The 21998-nt window shown below is 38.2% G+C and overlaps 1 protein-coding gene across 15 annotated transcripts in view; it reads right to left on the reverse strand.

Annotated features, from left to right (window-relative positions):
- Nucleotides 1–1334: 1334 nt before the first annotated feature.
- Nucleotides 1335–21998, reverse strand: part of PCM1 (pericentriolar material 1) — a 79940-nt gene continuing 59276 nt past the window's right edge. For all 15 annotated transcript variants that reach the window (XM_029934864.1, XM_029934893.1, XM_029934917.1 and 12 more), the window contains 13 exons: nt 18812–18932; nt 17476–17631; nt 17089–17222; nt 14811–14945; nt 12302–12499; nt 10650–10712; nt 10286–10424; nt 9830–9990; nt 7091–7166; nt 6303–6559; nt 4620–4712; nt 4403–4520; nt 1335–3180 (listed from right to left, as the gene is read on the reverse strand). In XM_029934864.1, coding sequence (XP_029790724.1) covers nt 3155–3180; nt 4403–4520; nt 4620–4712; nt 6303–6559; nt 7091–7166; nt 9830–9990; nt 10286–10424; nt 10650–10712; nt 12302–12499; nt 14811–14945; nt 17089–17222; nt 17476–17631; nt 18812–18932 — 1677 coding nt within the window. In that variant the 3' untranslated portion in view covers nt 1335–3154. The remainder of the gene's footprint in view (nt 3181–4402; nt 4521–4619; nt 4713–6302; nt 6560–7090; nt 7167–9829; nt 9991–10285; nt 10425–10649; nt 10713–12301; nt 12500–14810; nt 14946–17088; nt 17223–17475; nt 17632–18811; nt 18933–21998) is intronic.

The following is a 21998-nucleotide window of genomic DNA, read 5'->3' on the forward strand; positions in this document are numbered from 1 at the left end:
GAAAAGAATTGATAAAACAGGAGAGCTTGAGAGGATTGACTCTAATTTCGGAAGAAGTGCTCCTATTGGTAAAATGCTGTCGCACAGCATTGGGAGCCGGAGAGAGACCTGTGACAGGAAGTCAAGACGATGGCAGCCTTGACGAACAGCCAGAGTCTCCCCAGCCGTCAGCAGCCGTCAGCACGAAGGCAAGACCCTTGACCAGCAAAACGAGTACAGCTTGCCGAGAGTTCGGATGACGGTTAGCATTTTTTAGCACTAAAATACTTTCTAATTAAGTATGAACATTGTTATTTCAGACATGATGCCACTGCACAGGGAACAGAGTCCAGTATAGCGTAAACATAAACTTTTAGACGCCCCGAGAAACCCAACTTTGACTCCCTTTATTGTAGGATGTGCTTTACTGTACTGTCTGGAACCAAGCCCGTCATCTCCAGTGTATGCCTGTACTTTTTTAAGTTTATTGAGAGAAAGAGAGAGACAAAGAGAATCCCGCAGAGCCCAGTGTGGGCCTAGAACTTACCAACCTAGAGATCATGACCTGAGCTGAAACCAAGAGTCAGACACTTACCAACTGAGCCACCCAAGGTGCCACCAATGTATGCCTGTATTACTTTTGCCCCATTGTAAAACTGAAAAATCATAACCTGAACCATCATGAAGCTGGGGACTGTCTGCACAATAGGGATGTTAAGCGAGAACTCTAACTCCGGCTTTATAATGTGACTTGTTTTCAAAATATCCAAATCAAGAATATTTTATAAATGCTGGGCCAGGGTTTGTTCTGAGTCTAGGCAGATAAAATGAACTGATGACTAAACTCTTTCTATATGCATCAAAGTTATTTCAGGGCATAGGATTCCCCTCTGTATCTTAATGGGAAATGACCCAAGCGGGCACCCCAGTGAGTCTGAGGAAGAAACCGGACGGGGAAATATGGCCAGCGGTGAAGTTCGGCCAGAACCTGAAGGAAATGGTGCTCTCCCAGGCGGGGCGGCTGGCGCGCATATTTACACAGTGAAATATGTGAAATCCAGAGCCAGTCGTTCGTAATAAATAAAATGGGGCAATCAACAAGAAACGTGCCAGTCTAACTTTGAATATGAAAATGTCCTCTACGTAGTGTATAAAATAGATTAAGAAAAAGAGTATAGTGACGGTATAAGAAAAACAGCCTCAACTGTAAGTCTCTGGCTAGATGATATGTCACTGTTTTTCATGTCTTTTTTTGTTCTGACATTTAAAATTGCCAAATAAGCCATAATTCTGGAATAAATTCTAAAGCATAAGTGAGTATGTCAGTTGAAATGAAAATGCAATTCAGAACAGTGTGGAGGATATACATTTATTAACAGTGAAAAAGCATTTACCCAAAGTGAATGTTACAAAATACAAAGAGAACCTGCACAGCCCAGTGGGCTCTCCGTTACCTCAACCTGCAGAGGATTCCATCTCCCTCATTGTGACCTTTCTCCCTCCTTTATCTATAACCAGATTTTCAACTTAGAAGTTAACAGGAATACTGAATGCCTAGCCTTTGAGTAGTTATTAAGGAAAGTGTAAAACAAGTTATCTGATCGTAAGCCCCAAGTATTTTAAAACTGAATTACCTTCGAAAGTGGAAAACAACAGACTAGTTAGGGCGGCTGTAGCAAGTCAGTCCGTCAGTCAGACGAGGTCCCCAGCCCGTCCGCTGCCCCCGTCTTTCAGATGCGTGTAGGCACACAGCCGCCACGCGATGGCTTGGCTTGAGCGCCAACACGAAACTGTCCCCTTTCTGCTCAGAGTCTAGAAAACATATAAATATAGAACTTGAGTATACATACAATCTATTGTTTCAGTTTCCCAGAAGTCAGGCCAACTGGATAAGAATTCCTGATTCTGGAATAATAGTTCTCTGAATAGTTTTTTTTTTTCCTGGAATAGGTTTTATTAATATTAGAGATCTATACCTCACATAATTTAGATCAATTAGCAATACAGGTAAATGTCATCAAAACCCTCACTTAACAAACTCCCTGATGGGCACTGTAATTTTACAATCAAGGACAGGCAACTAAGAATTTTAGAGGAATACCCACAAAATTATTTTCTCATGGGGAAATTAACTTCTGTAAATTCTTAGTAAGTTTTCAAGACTAATTGAAACTAATTCTTCATATTTAATTCAACGAGAAACCTGTAAGATTGGCTTAATTGTTAACGGGCTCTGAAGCCTTACTTGGGTATATGTCAAGTTTGGAATCTAAAGGTAATTCACCTTCTAAAAGCTGATTTACTTAGTGATGAAGGAATCTCACAGATCTATCTTAAAAGGCAAGTTTGTCTAAAGGCATACAGAGTGTTAGCATTCTGCTACACAAAATTTAGTTCTGTAATCCCTAATTTAAAGATCTGGCTTTTCATTTAAAATTAATCCTAATGTTACTTGTTTGTGCAGAAATACTCCCTAATTATACAAAACCTTTTTTTTAGGCTGTGGCAACATACATAGGAATTGAATTCTGGAAAATATTTATCCGATAAATATATAAGTTCTAAGTACTAAGGACATGTGTTCTAAATTTGAATAGAATATTAATATACATCTTATAATAACTTTACCACTATCCTGCATACCTTTATAATTTGTCCTATTCTTGTAGGTATTTAAAATAAGAACATCAGACCAACAGCAGCAACACTGATACTATCTGGAACCCTGGCCTAATGGCTGGCCTTGACATCAACTAGTCTATTTCTCTAACTCTTGGCTGTTGCTCCTCTCTGACTATCTTAACCATATAGAACAGTGACTTCCTGTATAGAACTCAACATCATTCCCAAAAAAGATACTTTACAGGTAAGTCCAAACTTTATTTAAAACTACCTCTTAAATTTAACGATACTAAACACAGTGGAGAGAGAAAAAAAATCAAGAACAGAAAGAAAAAAAGAAAAGAACAACCTCATAGTGTATCAAGGCTTGAAATCTGTCCAGAATTCAGTTTCTGATGTTTTAAACTGCCACGGGCAGAAATTAGCACACCTATCAAGAATGCAGTGTCAAACTACTTTACATTTTTATACAGATCAAAACAGATGTTTATTTAGTGCCATGTTCATAGATGCACTGACTATAAAGCAAGTCAGATGAGCCTCTGAAGACTTCTCATCCACTCTGGGCTCCCACTGTTTCTGAAAAACAGAATGAATGCATTATAAATTACTGAATTCAGACCTACTAGAATTTATTGTTCTCTTATGTTAAAACTTAGAGCACCACGTTATTACAAAGGAAATACTAGTGTTTAAAAACAGGTGAGAGTTTCTGTTTGAGGACGGCAGACTGAGCAGACACTTCCTGTCTCTTAAGAAACTCCACTAGGAAAAAATTGTAAAACTGACGAAATCCTGACCAAGAAAAGTGGCTGTGAGGGAAAGCAGGACAGGGGACAGGCCCCCAGGCACTCAAAGCGCGTGGCGGTGCAGTGCCGGCTGAGAGGGGCTCACTGAGACTCCAGCTAGTAAAACTGGACTAACCCACTGGGAAATCAAGGGTTTGATACTTCGTATTTCTAGGGAAAACAAAAATAGAAAATCCTGATTTTAACTGATTGATGAATTGATAGAAACAAGAAAATCCTTTGGTTTTGATGCAAGATACATTCTCGGCTGAGTGGCCCAGGGGCTGTGCTTTGAGATCCACACCAGGAAATGTGGGATTTATAGCCTGGCTCTGCAGTGAGGCGTACTTACAGAGAACAGCCTTGAGGAAAAGTATAGCAGGTTTAACTATTAGACTTACAAAAAAATACCGTGTTTGTTTTTATAACCTTAATGTAAGAAGATGCGTGAAACTGAAAAGAGAAAGCAGAAGGAAAAGGGAGACAGTGACTGAGTAATGACCAAAGTTGACAGAACTAGCAACCAACCGTAATATACTCAACATAACAAAGGTATCAAACAGAAAAACCAAAAATACTAATAGTGAAAGGAGGTAGATCCAAATACTCACTTTTGATAGGGAAGATAAGAGATGTCTGAATATTTAAAATTAAAAAAATTATAACTATTATTTAAAGATAAACAGTATCTCATCCAAAAGAACTAAAAACAAGTAAGTAAAACAAATGGGCTCCTCCAATTATCCTTAATTCTTTTGTACCTTTTCTTCTTAAACAACATGCATCTAATACATGTCTAAAACTTGAGGTTTTAAAAATAGAAAATTATCTAGTACCATTTTATACCTAATTTCTGAATTAGGCAATGCCCTAGACTTTTTACAGAATCATGCTTCCCTTCCAATACTTGGCTTAAATCTTCCACGTACTAGGAGTGGATCTGAAGAATTAAATGATGGCATCAAGATTCAGTAATTTTCCAATATGATTTAGCTGAAACTGGGAACTCTTACCAGGTTCTTTTAGAGTCTGAGAACCCCCGGCTAATTCTTCAGTCTGCACTTCACATAGTATTTCACCAGATAAGTGGTTTTTCTGGTCTTCCTCTACCATTTTCTTCCTTAGATCTGCCTTTGGAATGAAGAAAACAAACAAAACACCCCAAACTCAGTTTTCATCTCAGCAGTGTTTGTTATATAAAGACAAGTTCAATTAATTAAAGCAGAATACCTCTGAATATATTGTCAGTTTAAGTGGTAAATCTTCGACTTTCACAAAGTCTTCTTCATCAGATTTTTGACTTATGTTACCAGACTCTGCTTCCTGTAAGATAAATTATATTTAATGAAGGCAATCCATTCTATCTCTGAATCTAAGCCTTTAAAGTCATCCATGCCAAAAGATAAAGGGGACTCTTATATAGAAGTACACATCAATAATCCATCCTATTTCTGTCCTGTGTTCAGCTCTAGGAATAAATAAAGCCGGGGGGCATGGGAAGGGCCACGCACTGGCAGCTGTGGACAGACTGTCGAGCGTATCTGTCCTCATTTGTTAAAGAGCCAGCTTACAGAGGTTCTAAGAAGAAAGAGCAGGTACACTGAGTGCTGAAAATCTCTGGTTTCTTGCTTGTGGGACGACGCAGCAGAACGGTGTCCAGGATGCCAGTAAACATTGACAGGCAGCTTTCAATAGCAGCTCTGTGGAAGCTGAGAAAGATGAGGTATGAATCTAATAACTCACTTTTGTGATCTCTTCTGTGTTTCTTTGAAACTTGAATTCTTTTATTCCTCTAGGTCTCCCTTTCTGATTTTTAATATCACTGTACCAATTACACAAGTGGAAACCTTAAAATTTTCTTCTTCTTTCAACATTTCTCAGCCGTCTCTCATTTAGCTCGAACGTGGTATCTCTGTGCGTGGTAAGGGAGCTTCCTAACATCGCATCCTTGACAACAGATCTTACAGTCACCAGATTCATCTTCAGAAAACATGACTCTGGCCATCTGACTTTCTTGCGCAAGAACCTTCATTAGTGGCCCCTGCTTAAGTTTCAAATTCAAGTCCCCTGTATAATCAAACATTAACTTAATTTCAATTGACCCCCTCCTATAGCAGCTCTGTGCACTCAGCAAATTATATTAAGAGTAAGTCTAACAGGTAACTTTCAGAGTTTAAAATGCTTAATTCTACTGGTGGTAAAGCAATCAAAACAATTAAGATAACTCCTTCTACTTACATTTCTGGAATATTATAGGCTGAGAAATTGGGAAATCATAATTGTAAATACATCTCAAAGAAGAAAACTGATGTAAAAGAAAAAAGTGAAACACATTTCTTAGGCCTAAAAGCACACTGTTACAAATCCCTTAATTCTTATTGACAAGAAAAGTTTATAAAACACAATCTGAGATCCAAAAGATAACCTATAAAAATTAAATTGAACCAAAAATGTCCAAGGTAAAAACTCAGTTTACCTACTTCTATCCTAAGTATAGATTTGCTACCGTATTTCTGTCCTTTACTGTATAGAGATAAAGGGTCTGCTGCTGTCAAACTGTGCACTTTCAGGGTTATCAAGGGTTTATGAAATGCTCCACAATACTTGAGGTGTCAGGTGTGGGTCCCGTGAGTGATTAACAGTGACCCGCGTATCATCTGGTCAAACCTAACTTGGAAGGAACTCTGAAGATTGCCACCTACAGCTCAAAATTATAAAAAAGAAGAACAGCTTTTAGGTTTTGAGACAGTCATCTAAATTCACTATCACCCTTCTGTTCAAGTTTAGAATCAGTTTGAATAAGAAAACCGTTTTAGCAGTTTCTAAGCCTAAGCACAAAGGATACTCATGTGTACAGACTGTTACCCTGGAAATGGAGAAATACACCAGAGATGAAATGTAAATAATACATACATAGTCATTCACTAACACTGGAGATTCAGTGTCAGGACTTCCGGCCAGAGAGCTTTCAGGAGTTTCCTGAGCAGATTTAACTTCTTTGACTGCAGGCACCAAGGTTTTGATTTCGGTTAAAGGTAAAGGCAAAGGGTTAGGCTGTTTAGGTGAATCACTGGTAGTAAGAGAGTCCTTCTGGACGGTGCTATTTAAAGGTTGCTCATTTTCCAAGATGTTGAGGTAACAGGGTTTCACAGGAGTGCTGTCTTGGTCATCTGTCATCAAAAGAAAGTCTTAACATTAATGTAATGTAACAAGCTATTAAATTTTACTATTATACCAAATAGGCAGTATATATGAATGAGTAATCAAGATATTTAAAACCCAAAAGAGGAGGCAACTACAAATTTTCCTTATCAATGATTCCTAAAATTAGTTGATCAGATACATATGTGGATGTTTTAAAAATCAGATTCCTGAAATCCACCCAATTTCTAACGAGGTAGGATATTCATGAGTATTCCCAGGAATGGGCATTCTAAAAAATCCCCCGCGTTGGTAGCTAAAGAGGTCTTCTTTAAAGACTTCTTTCTGTGTGTCTGTCAACTCTTGTTTAACAAGGGTTTGCAGAGACAAAACCCTCATATGTTTTCTACAAATGCTTTAGGGGAAGAAAAAAGACATACATCGGGTCTAAAATATCTTCAAAGTTACATTAGCTAAGAATTTAGATTTTTTTTTTAAAGTTTTAAGCACATAAAGGGCACTTCAGATAACCTTAAAATTGAACACTTTAGATTTCTTGCCTTTACTAGTAGTGTGTTCTTGTTCTGACGGGACATTTTTGCTTTCTCCTGATTTTTCGAAGTCATGTTGTAGTACCTAGAAGGAAAAAGTGATGTCTTAATAGTGGGGCCTGAAATATATGGCCACTACGTAGGAGATGAGTTTTTGTCCAACGTGAGACCTTTAGACAAGGAAATTTACAAGTATCTTCTGAAAGTGTTTCGAGTGGCTGTAGTTGCCACTGTGATGGCTAAGTAAGGATTCCTTTCCTTCTTAACTTCCAGATAATAGAGAACTAGAGTATTATGAATTCCACTATTTTTTTTTCAAATCAGACTCAATGATGAATGACCCTAAAAGACATCCGTTTCTATGTAGACGTTCAGTGAATGGAAGAGGAAGTGAGTAGGAGAGAGAAAGATGAAGTGAAGTGCCTTCAGCAAGAGGAGAGATCAAACACAGACTGACCTCATGCTTGGAAGGACCCGATTCTAGGAAGGAAGGACTACATTGTGGATGAAAAGATAGGGTGCTGGTGGTTCCCTAAAGCCATGTAAAGAAAACGCAAACACCAAGGTTTCCTCCCCAAACTCAAAGAGAAAATGGGAGATTATATTTTGGGCAAATGGAATTGGGAGCCTCAGAGCTGGGCTGCTGGGGATGAGGGTGCAGTGCAGACAGCACAGGTGTGGACAGGGTAAGATGTCGCGCTGAAAACAAAAGGGTTCAGCAGAGTCAGTGCAGTGATGGGATGCTCGGCATCGCTTCCACGTCACGGTCCAGAACAGCAGCCAAGGGGGTATATTTATACTTCCTCCCCAGCAGGAGAAGACTGACTGCAAGACCCTCCTGGGGAGAAACTAAACCACCCCAGTGGAAATCCCAGTAGGTACTGACATTTGGGAAATTCCATCAAAAAGCTAACTCTCTGCCCAAATGCCCTCCAGTGAAGACCACAACAACCCCAAGCACTGCAGACAGTTGAAGAAAGCCTGCAGGTGAGTAAAAGAAGACAGTGCTTCCTTGAAGTAACAGCATGCTACAAAAAAGAAATGAATCAGAAAATAAAAGTAGAGAGTAAAAATATAACATTCATATAAGTATTAAGGTCATAAAAGTCTCCCAGAAAGTAAAACAGAAAGAGTAATTGGACAATACTAAGAAGAGGGAAGATTAGAAATCAGAAAATTAAACCAGGGGCACCTGCGTGGCTCAGTCAGTTGAGTCTGACTTCTGCTCAGGTTATGATCTCACAGTTTGTGAGTTTGAGTCCCAAGTCGAGCTCTGTGCTGACAGCTCAGAGCCTAGAGCCTGCTTTAGATTGTGTGTCCTTTCCTCTCTGCCCCTCCCTGCTCACAATTTGTCTGTCTCTCTCTCCCCCCAAAAAAAAAAAAAATTAAACAATGAAGGCCAATAATGTCTGATAATATTAATTCTAGGAGGAATGAAAAGAGAAAATGGTGGGGAAAAAGAAAATTTTCCAAAATGAAGGACATGACAAGGATTGCTCCTAGACACACACCCCCTCTCCCCAGGGACCCAGTATAGTGACTAAAAACGACCCACAACAATGTGTATCACTATAAAACTTCCACAAAGGTCCAGGGAAAGCTCCAGTGTGGGAAAGAAAAAATACAAAGAATCACAATGAAAAAAGGCACTGCCCTTCTCAACAGCAGCAGTGAAAACTGGAAGACACTGGAAGACAGAGCGGTATCTCTCAAAGAGGTGAAGGAAAATATTTTTAACATGGAGTAATTTACGATTTTCTTAGACATAAAAAGCCTCAAACTATTTATCTTTTCTACAGCCTTTCTCTGAGAGATACTAGAAATGTGCTCAACACCAAAATGAGTAGAAGGACCAAGACCGAATTCTAGAAACAGATGGAATAAAGAATGAAAAGGGGACTCCCAGGCCGCGAGCTAGTCAGCACGTCTAATGAAGAGCCAAACCCAGGATGGAGCCAGAAGGACAAAACTGACAAGACTGGCTCTGGTTGAAGACTGCACTGGGAAGTGTACAGAGCTAGCGGCAGGCAGAGCAAAGACTGGGTTGGGGATGTGGTCAAAGAAAATTAGGTAAAGAAAACATTGAGACAATTATTAATTTCAGGTGGAAAAAAAGTACAAGACTCAGCAATAAACAGTATTTGCTTAGTCCAACAGTAATATTTATGCAGTTTGATTAAATCTATGGCTAAAAGCAGACGTAAGCTAAGATACGATTCAACAAGGACAGTATTAATATAATTAAATGAGGAATCATAAGTGACCTAAAAGTCTTCACCTACTATAACAGCAAGTCAACAGAGAATGTCTAATACATAAACGAATAAATAAATACACACACATTATTCAGAAATAGAGTTAAAGAGCCAAAGAAATCATACAACATACTGGCTGTAGAACAGGATGAGGTCGAGGGAAGAAAGGGAACAATTTTATTTTGTCACATACGATTTCCACATATGACTAGGGAATATATAAAGATAAATGAAAAATCCAGATCTTCTGCACTAATCTCATAGTTTTTAGGACTTTTTACCCAAAAAAAAAAAAAAAATTCAGGTGCTTTAAAGGTAAATATTGCTAAATACAAAAATAAACTAGTGTTTGATTTGGATTTCAATAAGGACAGTAAAGAGGTTTGTTTACTCATGAGAGTGAGACCCGGAAGCTGTCAGTTCTGACACCTTTAAAAAGGCTCTGCCTTCAGTTGTTGGAGACGGGGAAGTGTGTTGGTCCCAAGTGGAATACCTGATGGTCGTGTTCCGTTTCTTCTGTAGTTTCAGTGTTAGCCTGTAGTGAAGTCTGAACATCTACAGGTCCCTCCTCAAATTCTTCTATTTCTTCATCTTCATTTTCATCTTCTCCACTTCCATAATTCGTCAAAGCCTGAGTTTCAGCTTTGGATAAGTCTAAGTTGATTAATACACAGTTTTTAGTAAATTTTCATCACTAAATCTCAGTGTTAGCTACCACATACTGCGTTCCTGCACCATACAAGTCCTTCACATACAACATCTGAAACCCTCAACACAGCAAGCACTAGAATACTGAGGCGCAGAAAGGGCACGTAATCACACAGGGCCACACTGAAAAATCCAGAGCGGCTGGACACCTACCTCTGTATTCATTACACTCCCCCAACAGTGTGAGTAAGTGACCCATAAAGAACTCACATATAAACCTAGTATGAGCCTTTCCACTTACTAATAATAGACACCGGACACTCTTCACTTTCTTCATCTTCCTCTTGATCAGAAACATCAGATCTCACGTTTTTGGGACCGTCACCATCATACATCTCAGATGTTTGTGTCTGTTTAACTGTTTCAGTCTCATCCTTGTCCTGGTCACAAATAAATGTAATTAATTCCTTAAAATACATTGTAAAAAGGCATATAGTAAGTCGGCCCCCAAAAAATTAAGTTGTTATATAATAAAAAATACAAAAAGTAATTGTTTTTAAAAGAAAACAAAGTTTTGTCAGATTCTCAAACATTACGGTAAAAGCTGTTATTTAATCTTCTGTATCAAAAGCATGGTCTTTAGGCACAAATTAATTAGCACATACTTTGTCTTCATCATCAATTTCTCCAGCAGGTGAGCCATGATCTCCTTCAAGAATCCTTTTGGCCTATAAGCAAGTTAAACAGAAATGAGGGGCAACCTTTCCACATTATACTTAGTTACTTTAGTAACTTTCACAAATGCTGCCGTTTTTTATAATAATCCAAAGCACTGACAGCTTTCTTAAAAATGTAAATTTTTCACTGAACTCTTAAATTAGCAAAACAAAACTAACACTGCCTACCTGACATCTCCCTGGACTTTTAAGAGCATCTCAAATTTACTAATTCCAAAACAAAAACCTTGACTCCCTCCCCACACCCCAGCCTCCTCCAGTCTCTCCAATCTCCATAAATGGGCCTTCATGTGCCCAATGAACAAGTCAGACACTGGAAACCAGCTTGTGCTGTACTTTCATTACCCACACCTAAACCATTAAAACTTCTCACTGACTCCCTCGTTAAAATGGATCTGCTGGTGCTCACTCAGAGCCGAGGCACATCTTCTCCTACCTGGACTAGCGCAGCGGCCTTACCAGTCTCCCTGCTTCTGGCTCTTCTCTCTCAGAATTCCTGTACAATGTGGTATCTAGACAAATCTTTTGGATTACGCATGAGATGTCACATCTGTATTTCAAAATTTCCCCTTGGCTTCCATCATGCTTAGAATAAAAGAAAAGGTCCTTCCCAGATTGGCCTTACCTCCCTAAGTGACTTCCTCCACACTCTCACCTCATTTAATGGGTTCCTGCCACCCTAACCTTTTTTCTGTTCTCCAAACTGTTCAATCCTGCCTCAGCCTTTAAACTCACAGTTCTCTCTACATGGAATGCTCTTCCCTTTCATCCTCATTATAAACTCCTTGTCTTTCATGCCTTGTTCACACACCCACTCAAACAGCCTCAAGAGACAGCCTATCTTAAAGTAGCTCTATCATTTCTTATGGTTTTTTCCTGTTTTATTTTCTTCAAGCTCTTAAGCAATGGCTGAAATGATCAGAAACTTACCTATGTCTAGACTGAAAATATTATGCAAAGTGAGAAAAAGATGTCTTGACTTTATCCTACCTTAGATTTCAGGGAGAAGTGTTACCTCTTTCTGTTTTTGGGTCTTGACCTTCTTTCCCTCTTGTGCCTGGAGAGTCCAGAGGACCTCTGAGGTCTTGGTATGCCTCAGTCGTGTGGGAAAATACCATCCAGTTTCATATGTGAGCAAGACTAATTTACCAGGGCGTAAGAAGCTACAGCGAGGTGCAACCCAAGTCCTAACTTGGAAACAAGGCATGTGTGTTGGCTGGGGTGACAAATACTCCTGGGAGGTCTACCGGGTGGGCAGCCACCCCAGCAGGCGGTTAGCTGTTGAGGCCCAGATCCCAGGCCTCCTCTCTTCAGCGACAGACAATCATGTGAGTAAGGTATCTGACAGTTCCTGTCACCAATTTCTGTTAGCATTCCTGATCTTTTAGCCACTGCTGTTACATCTGAGATTCAGTATGTGGCTACCATATTACTGATTTATGTAATCTGATTAACTGTCATAACTTCAAAAATTTGTTTGCTGAGGTCAAGTGTGATTTTAGTTAATAATGGTTAAGAATTATACTTACATGCTAATTATAACTACTCCTAAAACTAGAATCACAAAGAATGTCATTTACCTCTTTGGCGTAAGACTGTATCACTCCAGCGGCTTCTATTTTCCTTTTGCATCTCTGTCTCACAGTTATACTGTTATTATCCAAATCTTGCATGAGCTTAAAGAAAGCCAATTCATTAAACAACACTTCAGATATCTCTACAAGAAGATCTTCTCCACAGTCTTTGAGTTTTCTGCCAGCAAATTTTGCCAGTGAATCCTATTCAAAGATAAACCAAATAACTTTAAGATTACAGTAAACTTATGAATAAAGCAATCCAGAGGATTAACAAGTTTAAATTATAGTACTCAGAGAAAAACAATTATGTTACTTTTCAGTATGAAGAAAGTTTAATAGCTAAAACGACTAAGAATAAACAGTAATATTCTTTAGTGATAATAAACTGAGTAGGAATTGTGCTAGTCCTGCTTAAAGAGTATACAGAAGGAAAGGAAAAGGACACAAGGCCATCCACAGATTTAGTCCCCACCTAGTAGAACCAGTGGCCACCGGGGAGTTAAACAGGGAACTCCTAACCCCAAATGTTCCCACACAGTACTAGGGGCACACGTGTGCCACGGCGTGGAGCTGAGGTGCCCAGAGAGGAAAAGGCGCAGTCTTCCCAGTTCTAAGTGTTAACATCAGAGTATTTTTCAAGTTTCCTCCTTTTATATGAGCCAGCAGTCATTCTTTTTTTAAAGTTTATTTATTTTTTATAGTCTTTCCTTTTTAAGTTTATTCATTTATCTCGAGGGGGAAGGGGCAGAGAGCACGAGGGAGGCAGAAGAGAGAGGATCCCAAGCAAGCTCCACACCGCCTGGAGTCAAGTGCCGAGGCTGGTGCAGGGCTCAGCCTCACAACCATGAGATCATGACCTGAGCTGAAATCAAGAATCAGACGGTTAACTGAGTGAGCCACCCAGGTGCCCCTCAGCCAGCGGCCATTCTAATTTAAGCTTTTTCTTCAGAATCAGTTTAAAAATAAACTTTACTTCTATTCAAGTTGAACACAGCATTATCAAAGGAACAAGTCAGCCATCTATATTCTATAAATTTTTTTTAGAACTGCATTTCTTTTTCTACAATACAGACTACGCCATCTAGAAAACAGGCAAACAACTATGTGTCTCTTCCCTCCAAAAAACAACCTTATATCTAGCACAAATGTGGCTGCCTCGTGAAAAAAATTCACTGAACAGGTTTCTTAAGAAAAAAAGTAGAAGATAGTATTTTAAGCTCTACCTTATGAAAAATTTTCAGTACTCTGGCTAAGATTTACTGTCTAACCTTTATTCTTTAGGTCCCTCTGTGAAAAAAATCAGGAACAGGATAACAGAAAAGCAGCCAAATGATCTTAGAATCAGATCTCATTTCCTAATTAATACTTTGGCATCTGTCTCAACCATGGTGAGAGCAGATGAAACTGAGAGAGGACTGCATGGATCCTGATAAACAAAAATACTGAATTACAAGCAACTTCTCTTTGAGCCTCATTCTACAATGGAATTATTGTTTCTTTCTGTAGGAATAAACTATCTAAATTATAAAAACATGTTTGTCTAAAAATTATCCTAAACATTTTTAAAGAATGCCTAACAACACAGATGTCTTATATTCCTTAAAGACTGTGTTAGAACAATTAGATTAAACAGAGCCAGCACAACTTAAAACCTACTACTGAATTTATACGTTACTCTTAATAAAAACAAAATGGAAAATTACAGCGATGGACAATGTGCATCAAGTGTAGGGTTTTACAAAAGTCAATAGACAAAGTGACATTACTGTGTCTCTAAAACCAACGTAAACACAGGAATAGGCAGCAAGGTAGAGTTTTATGAGAAATTTTTTGTAAATTTTGTAAATTTTTATAATAAAGATGAAAAGAAAAACATTTTTCTGTTTGGAGTAATAATATGTATCACTGAGCTATCTCAATGGGAAAACACAGGAATGTATTCAACTGTAAAGATGTTTATTATATGAAGTAAGGTGTCGTTACTCATCACAACCTTACTACTGTTAAAATGCCACAAGATGCCTCTCCCCACCTGTGTGACAAGGTCTCTTCCAGGCAAGCATAACTGCCCCCAGGTGAGAACCACTACCTTAACATTCATTTAAAATTACTGTTACAGCCTAAGAAGGCTCTACAATCAATAGATGGTTTCTGGCTTTGAAAATTTTCCACAATGGTAAAAAAACTATTTTAGAAAATATCATGCAGTACTTTCCAAACATTTCAAACTGGAAATGTTCTTACTGGGTAGGAGAAAAATCAAAAGAAAATTTTGGGGTAGGCCTTACAGGAGGATCGGATCAAATAAAGACATAGGCCCTAACATAATTTTTTCCCCTAATACAATTTTTCAAAACCAGGTAAAGGAATAACTTAAAAAGATATTGAAATGTCATCCCCAATGGATGGTGGAATGGACATTTACTGAATAAGCTGCATATGCCAGAATATGGCAAAAGAAAGTCTCAACATGCGGATATATATTATAAGTCACAGAAGTATAAACCCTTACCTGTAATATGCTTCCAAGTTGTTTATGAAAGAACTTTACAAACTCTTTGCTCTCATCATTCTGCTGGGTGAGGGTCAAAACCATGCGTCTCACTGAAGTTAAAAGTTGAGAAGAGCATACTTCATCCATGTGCTCCTGAGAAAAATCCAAGTTGGTTAGGGAATAAAGTTAGGTACTGACTAAAAACTATTAATTCACATGCGATTTCGTCTTGCACAGATGCCTCTCAGTTTTCAGATGCACATTTAGAAATATCCAACCATAAGAAGAGCCAGACTCCCACACTATCCAGGTTAGGTGTTTATACACTTTGACCAACCACAGCACCTAACAGCCAGGGAAAGAAACTGGCTGATTCAGTATTTCATCACTTCCTTTCGTACAGCTTAGCTCACAAGTTACCTGCTACCCACTTGCTCCGTTACTTTCTAACTCCACCTTCTCAGTCTCGGCACTACGGACATCCGGTGCACCATCGGATGTCTAGTGGCGCTCTGGCCTCTACCCACTGGATGCTAGCAGCACCCTTTACCTTTCTAAGTCCTGGGACCTAAAACTGTATGCAGACATTATAAAACGTTTTTAGGGTCAAAATCACCTCAGTTGAGAAATCAATGTCCTAACTTTCGTAACAAGTTTCAAAACTTTTAGGCAAATTTCTTCTCCTTCATCTTCCTTGAGAAGCATGTGCAGGCACCTAATAATCCAAATCGTGGTTCCCTGTTGGAGGGGAGTCCATGAAACATCCACACCAAGTAACCTCAAGGTTCTAATCCCTCTCCTACCACTAAACTCATTTGGGCAGGTCTTCTAACCTTCACTCAGGTATGTTTCTCTTCTGGCTTTGTTTGTTTTTTCTATAGAAATGTGTAACCTGAGGTGATAAAGTAGATCATTTCTAAGGTTCCTTAAGGACTTAAGGCTTCAAGGGAGCAAATGCCAGAGAAGTCAGATACATGAATAATCACTAAATGCTGTGCACTCCCCAGTAGAGGACTACTTTTTAACTTTAGGGGCCACTTCTCTGTCATCACTGAGCACAATGGCAGCTCACAGGAGATACTTATTACTGCCTGATAAACAGGTATCATAAAACTACCACACTAGGTTCTAGAAGGATTTGTAAGAGTGCATTGGAAGTAACAATTATCTCTGAAAAAAGAACATTTCAGCCAAGCAGAAAAGAGGGAAGGCACTTTATATTTTCAACAGTGACAACTTGTACAAAAGGCTGATATATGAAAAAGCAATGGCAGGAATAGGAAATCTTGAGCAATTTAAAGTGAGTGTACCAAATGGAGAATTGGGAGAGATGAAGTTGGGAAAGTATACCAAGTCCAGTAGTGAAATCTCTCAATGGCTGTCGGGGGGAGTCTGCTTAGTAAACATTCATTTCATGCCCATTGTGACAGTCTAGGTAAAACATGAGCATCTGAATTAAGGTTATGCTATGGGAGGGAAGGATCAAAAATCCATTTTGGACTCACTGATGACAGAGGATAAGACAGTCAAAAAGGCTAGCTTAGGTGACATTAACAAAGAGTTCTTATAGTCCTATCAAAAAGGTCAAGATTTGAAGTGAAGTAAGACACAATAAAATAGTTAAATTCAGACGAGATCAGGCGCGTTCAGGGTGGTATGGCCGTAGACTAAAATAGTTAAATTCAGGTCATTAGTTCAGCTCATTTTGTTGGCCTCAAAAACATTTTGAAATGCTCAATTAGTAAGTGAATATTTATGAAAGGGTATCACTTCAATCACAAACAAATTGGTAAACTGCTGATGACTACATTCCCTAAGCATAAAGCTAAATCATTCAGGCTTTAGAATCGTTAGAAAATAACTGTACATATTAAATATTACTAATAATATACCTAATTTAACCAAGAAAGTCAAGTTTCAAAGTTATTTACTGTATCACTCATGATAAAACAGAAATGTGAGATAAAAAAGGCAACACTCATCTGTGTTCAAGATGAAAGCAAGCCATCGCTTAGTTTAAGACAATTCACCTGAAAGAATGGTTTCAAACTGTTAAATACCTACCCCACTATCTGCAAGAATATATACATATTCTTAGAATTTATAGGAATATCAATCCCTTTTTAGGGGAGGTAAGTACATTTAAATAATGGGAGATAAATTCATAGAATTAATGAAACTGTTGTTTTTAGCTTTCTTAGGGTTACCTATATTTTCTGAATTTACTGTAATGAAGTCTTTTTTAAGATTTAAAAAACAAAACACAAAGTACTTGTTTTAAAAAATTATTGCTTACCTTCAAAAAAGGAATGACTTCTTTCATAATGGCTTTAATTTGCCGGTCCAGCTGCTGAGTATCAATTCTAGGACATGGAACAGCAGAAACTTCACTTACAGGTTGTTGTGAACTACGATTTTCAATGGAAGTTTCTATTTTTTAAAAAGAAAATGATTTATTAGCAAAATAAAGCCTATGTCATTATACGTATGCATTTATTCAGAACTGTAAATACTAAAATCTGATGGTTATGGGAAAAATAACACAAAGGAGTATCTATGTAGTTTTAGCGCCCTTAATGAAAAGAAAGTGGTAATAAAACTCTTGTTATACATCAAGTGGGGCTCCACACTTTGCTTGACATATGGAACTACAGAGTTCTACTTTCACTCAACAAGAACACACCTTCCAAGCCAGTGACCCCGGCCGCGGCGGCGCCGTCCTCGGCCCCGACAGCCCTGCAGGTGCACCTGGCATTCGTGCTGCCCTCGGCCTCCGTCTTCACGCGCTCGTATTCTCTCATTCTCGCTAACGCCTGATCCAAGTGAATCACAGTGTTCCCTGCGTACGGAACAGAAAGATTTCAAGAAAACATAAAAGCAAACAGTACAAAGAAAACATATCCCAAATGTATTTTCTCAAATTCTGATGAAAACGACCCAGCTGAACACAAGCAAATAAGGAAAAAGGCCTAAGTAAAAGATTTCCCAGTTTTCCTTTGTTTACTTCAGACAAAGCTAGTGGTGAAGGGTTGTAAGAAAAAATCAATAAATGAAACAAAACACTTGGTAACTCAAAAAGGGGGAATAACCTGAAAGGGAGAGGTCTGGCCACACAGAGATTTTTCTCTATAAGGGGATGAGTTCAGTTTAGTCTTGACAGGTATTTACACAGACGGGAGCTAGACTTAGAGTCCTTGATAGTCAAGAGAAGGCAAGAAAGACTTACTGCTTTGGTAAAAGGTGCACATCTAATAACAGGGCAAGGCTTGGCTCTTTGCTTTGTAGGAGGCCTTTGGAATCTCCTAAATCTTGTTGTCTTCATGTGAAAAAATACTAGAATAATAGGACCTTATTTTATCAACAAATGCCCTAGAGGTCTGAAATCACTGAATCTTGGGTATCTCTTGAAACGGAAACCATCAGGTACCTATACATTTTTCTTTTCCCTGTCTCCTGTCCAGGTCTAAGACTCCAGATTTTCTTCTTACCTTTGAGTTATACAACCCTCCATGCTTGTTTTACTAATGATGAAAAACAAGTGCAAGGTGCCACGCACACTGAGAGTTATTTGGGTTTCTCGCTAATGGCCATGTATGCTAAGAAAGTTCTTATCTCAAATTATGAAGTTAGCCTTTTTATTGAAAATATGACTGGATGAGGCCCTGATACCTCTCAATTTTTTTTCCCATTAACTAGAAAACCTTAAAGGATAACATTTCCCTGAAGGGAAGGAAATTAACATTTCTTGAACTCCTATTATATGTGCTAGAAAGCTGTATATATTTTTCACAAGAACATATAGCAAGGCAGGTTAAGACTCCCATTTTCTCAGAATATGCAGTCAGAATGATCGGATGATTTGCAAAAGGCTAAGGAATCAACAGGAGATTCTTGACTTTAGACTGATGGGAAAGACTTTTAACCATGGTCTTTCTAACACATCTTGCCTTTTTGGAATTTTGGTTCTTAATTGATATAATTCAAAGATTAATTCTAAGATTATAAAAAATTCTGCTTACCTAGATCATCTGTTGCAAAAGGCTCAAAATTTGAAGATACAGACATGATGCTAGCATTATCAGCATCATTTTGCTCACTTATTTTATGTGTTTCTCTCTCAAAGTTCTTCTCAAAAGTTTCCTAAGTTACAGTTAAAAAAACAAATAAAAATCACCAATATTTCTTTAAAAATTTTATATTAAAAATTTAACATAAAAATTAAGTATTTGCATAAAACTATATACTTAAAATTGTGATATAACTAAAGTTATTAAAGGTGGATCAGAGAGAACATTAGAATGTTAAGTAACCTTGCAGAACATATCTCATTGAATAGATAAAAATACACAGAGCCAGCAATTAATTTTAAGCTGGAATAGTAAATACTTCAAATTATTTCTACACGCTCAGGGAAATTCTCCCATCTCCAAACGCTAACAATGCCTAGGATTTTACTATAAGCGGTTTTAGCAGAAGAGAAACAGGACAGCATCATTCACTTTTTTAAATGAACTTTATTGAGATACAATTTACATAAAACAATGCACTCATTAAGCATAGTTTGATGAGTTCTATAAATATACATGCCCCTGTAACCACCTTCCCTAAAGATAAAGACCATTCCCATCAGCTCAAAACTTCCTTTGTGCCCCCCTGCAGTCAGTCTCCACTACACTCTACTCATATGGTCTCTATCAAATTAGTTTTGCTTGTTCTAGAACTTGATATATACATGGAACCAACTCTTCGGCATTTGGCTTCTTTTGCTCAATATGTTTCTGAAATTAATCCATGATGTCATGTGTTTCAGAAGTTCACTGTTTCTTAATAGCTGAACAGTATCCCACTGTAAGGATATACCATATTTTTGTACATCCATTTATCTGTTGATGTTCTTTGAGGCTATCGTGACTAAAGTTGCTATGAACATAAGAATACAAGTATTTTTGTAGACACGTTTTCCATTTCTCTTGGATGAATACCTAAGAAGAAAAACTGCTTGATCACATGCCAAGCTTGTGTTTAAGTTTCTAAGAAACCGCCAAACTGCTTTGCAAAGTGTTTGCGCAATTTTACAATCCCATCAGCAATGTCAAAAGTTCCAACTGCTCTATATTCACACTGACATGTATTGTCAACCTTTTTAATTTCAGCCTTTCTAGTGAGTATGAGGCAACACCTCGTGTGGTTTTCATGTGGATGGATGTTGGACACTGACCGAGCCTCTTCCATGCAGTGCCTGTTGAAATTTCGCCCATATTTTACTACCAAGTTGTTTTACAAATGAATTGTAAAAGTTCTTTATATAGTCTGAATTTATTATTTATATAGTCACTGTCAGATATATGTACTTAAATTAGGTTTTCTTAATGATAATCTTTTGAAAAGCAGGATTTTATTTTTAATGATGTTTATCAATTTTTCCTTTTACAGTTAATGCCTTGTGCACCCTAAGAAATCTTTGCTAATGTTCAATCACGAAGATTTTCTTTTAGAAGTTTTATAGTTTTAGCCTTTTCAGGACTTTAATTTCAAAATAATTTTTGTGTATAGTACGATTAAGGACAGTCTCACATTGTAAAACCCATTTCAGAGTTGTGTTCTTTCTCCTATTAATCTTTAAAACTTTTCTCTTAAATTATGAAATGAAACCTTTGTCTCTGGTTACAGGAAATTCAGGCATTATAGAACATATTTTAGGAAATGGAATCATTTTGTTACTCCTTCAATTAAGATTGGAAGGTAGATGTGCTTTTGCCATTTTATGACACCTGGAATAGAAGATACAAAGTGTTTCTTCCTCTTCCTAAACTTCAATTCTTCATCTCTCTTTGACTTATAATTCCCAAATGCCTATTTTTACTTCCTTCCTAGGTATGAGAGCTCTTACATACCCTGAAATATGTCTATACAAGCTCCATAAATGAAGCTCAAAAGACTTTGGCCTAGAAACTTGGAGAACGAAGGGCACTTGGGTGGCTCATTTGGTTAAGCATCCGACTTCAGCTCAGGTCATGATCTCACAGTTCATGGGCTCAAGCTCCGCACTGGGCTCTGTGCTGACAGCTCAGAGCCTGGAGCCTGCTTCAGTTTCTGTTTCTCCCTCTCTGCCCCTCCCCCACTCACACTCTGTCTCTAAAAAATAAATGTTAAAAAAAAGAAAGAAAGAAACTTGGAGAATGAGAGTCTGTATCAGTCCAATATGGAAACTACTGGCCATGTGACTATTTATACTAAATTTTAATTACTCTGTCCCATTAGCAGCCACATTTCAAGTGCTCGACAGCCCCATGTGGCTAATAGCTACCATATTAGACAATGCACAAACAAAACATTTCCATCATTGTAGGAAGTTCCACTGGACAACATTGCTCTAGATCTGTGGGCTGAACACTGGATGCTGTGCTGCTGCTGATTAAATGGCATTAACAAGGGGAGGACGTTAATGACATCAATGATGAAACAAAGTTTTAAATGAAAAAGAACCAATTTAGTTATTTAAAAACAATACTACATACAGTTATTTGTGCCAAGTTCATATGATTATGGGTTGAATCTCTGTGTTGCCCTCCCAAATCCGTATGCTGAGGCCCTAACTCCCAATGCATTAGGAGATGAACCTTTGGGAGGTGATCAAGGTTCAGAGGAAATAATGAGGGTGAAGCCCCTATGGCGGCATTAGTGCCCGTATATGAGGAGACATCAGAGCCACGTGTGGACACAAAGGTGGTCATCTGCAAGCCAGGAAGAGGGCCCTAACCGAGTACCAAACCTGCTGGCACTATGATCTTGGACTTCCCAGCCTCCAGAACTATAAGAAATAAATGTCTGCTGGGTAAGCCACCCAGTCTATGGTATTCTGTTGTACCAGCCTGAACGAAGACACTTACTTAGGAAGCAGGTCAGGATCTTAAGTTTTATTTAACTTTAAAATCCTATCAGGTTGAATTAACTTTGTCATAAACTGGAGCTCAGTCTTCAATTTGCTACTGATGGTAAAGACCAATTTGCTCAAACATTTTAAAATAACGAAGTAATACCATGTATATGAAATCTAGATAAAAGGGAGGCAATGGGAGTTCCAGGAGGCAGAGACACCAGTCATGCTCTCAGCAAGTTATTTCAGTGGCCAGTCAACTTTAATGTAACTGCATGTCTCCTACTTTTGTATACAATTTCCAACTAGTTATAACACAATCCCACATA

This window comes from Suricata suricatta, chromosome 1 (genome assembly GCF_006229205.1).
Source record: "Suricata suricatta isolate VVHF042 chromosome 1, meerkat_22Aug2017_6uvM2_HiC, whole genome shotgun sequence".
Lineage (NCBI taxonomy): Eukaryota > Metazoa > Chordata > Mammalia > Carnivora > Herpestidae > Suricata > Suricata suricatta.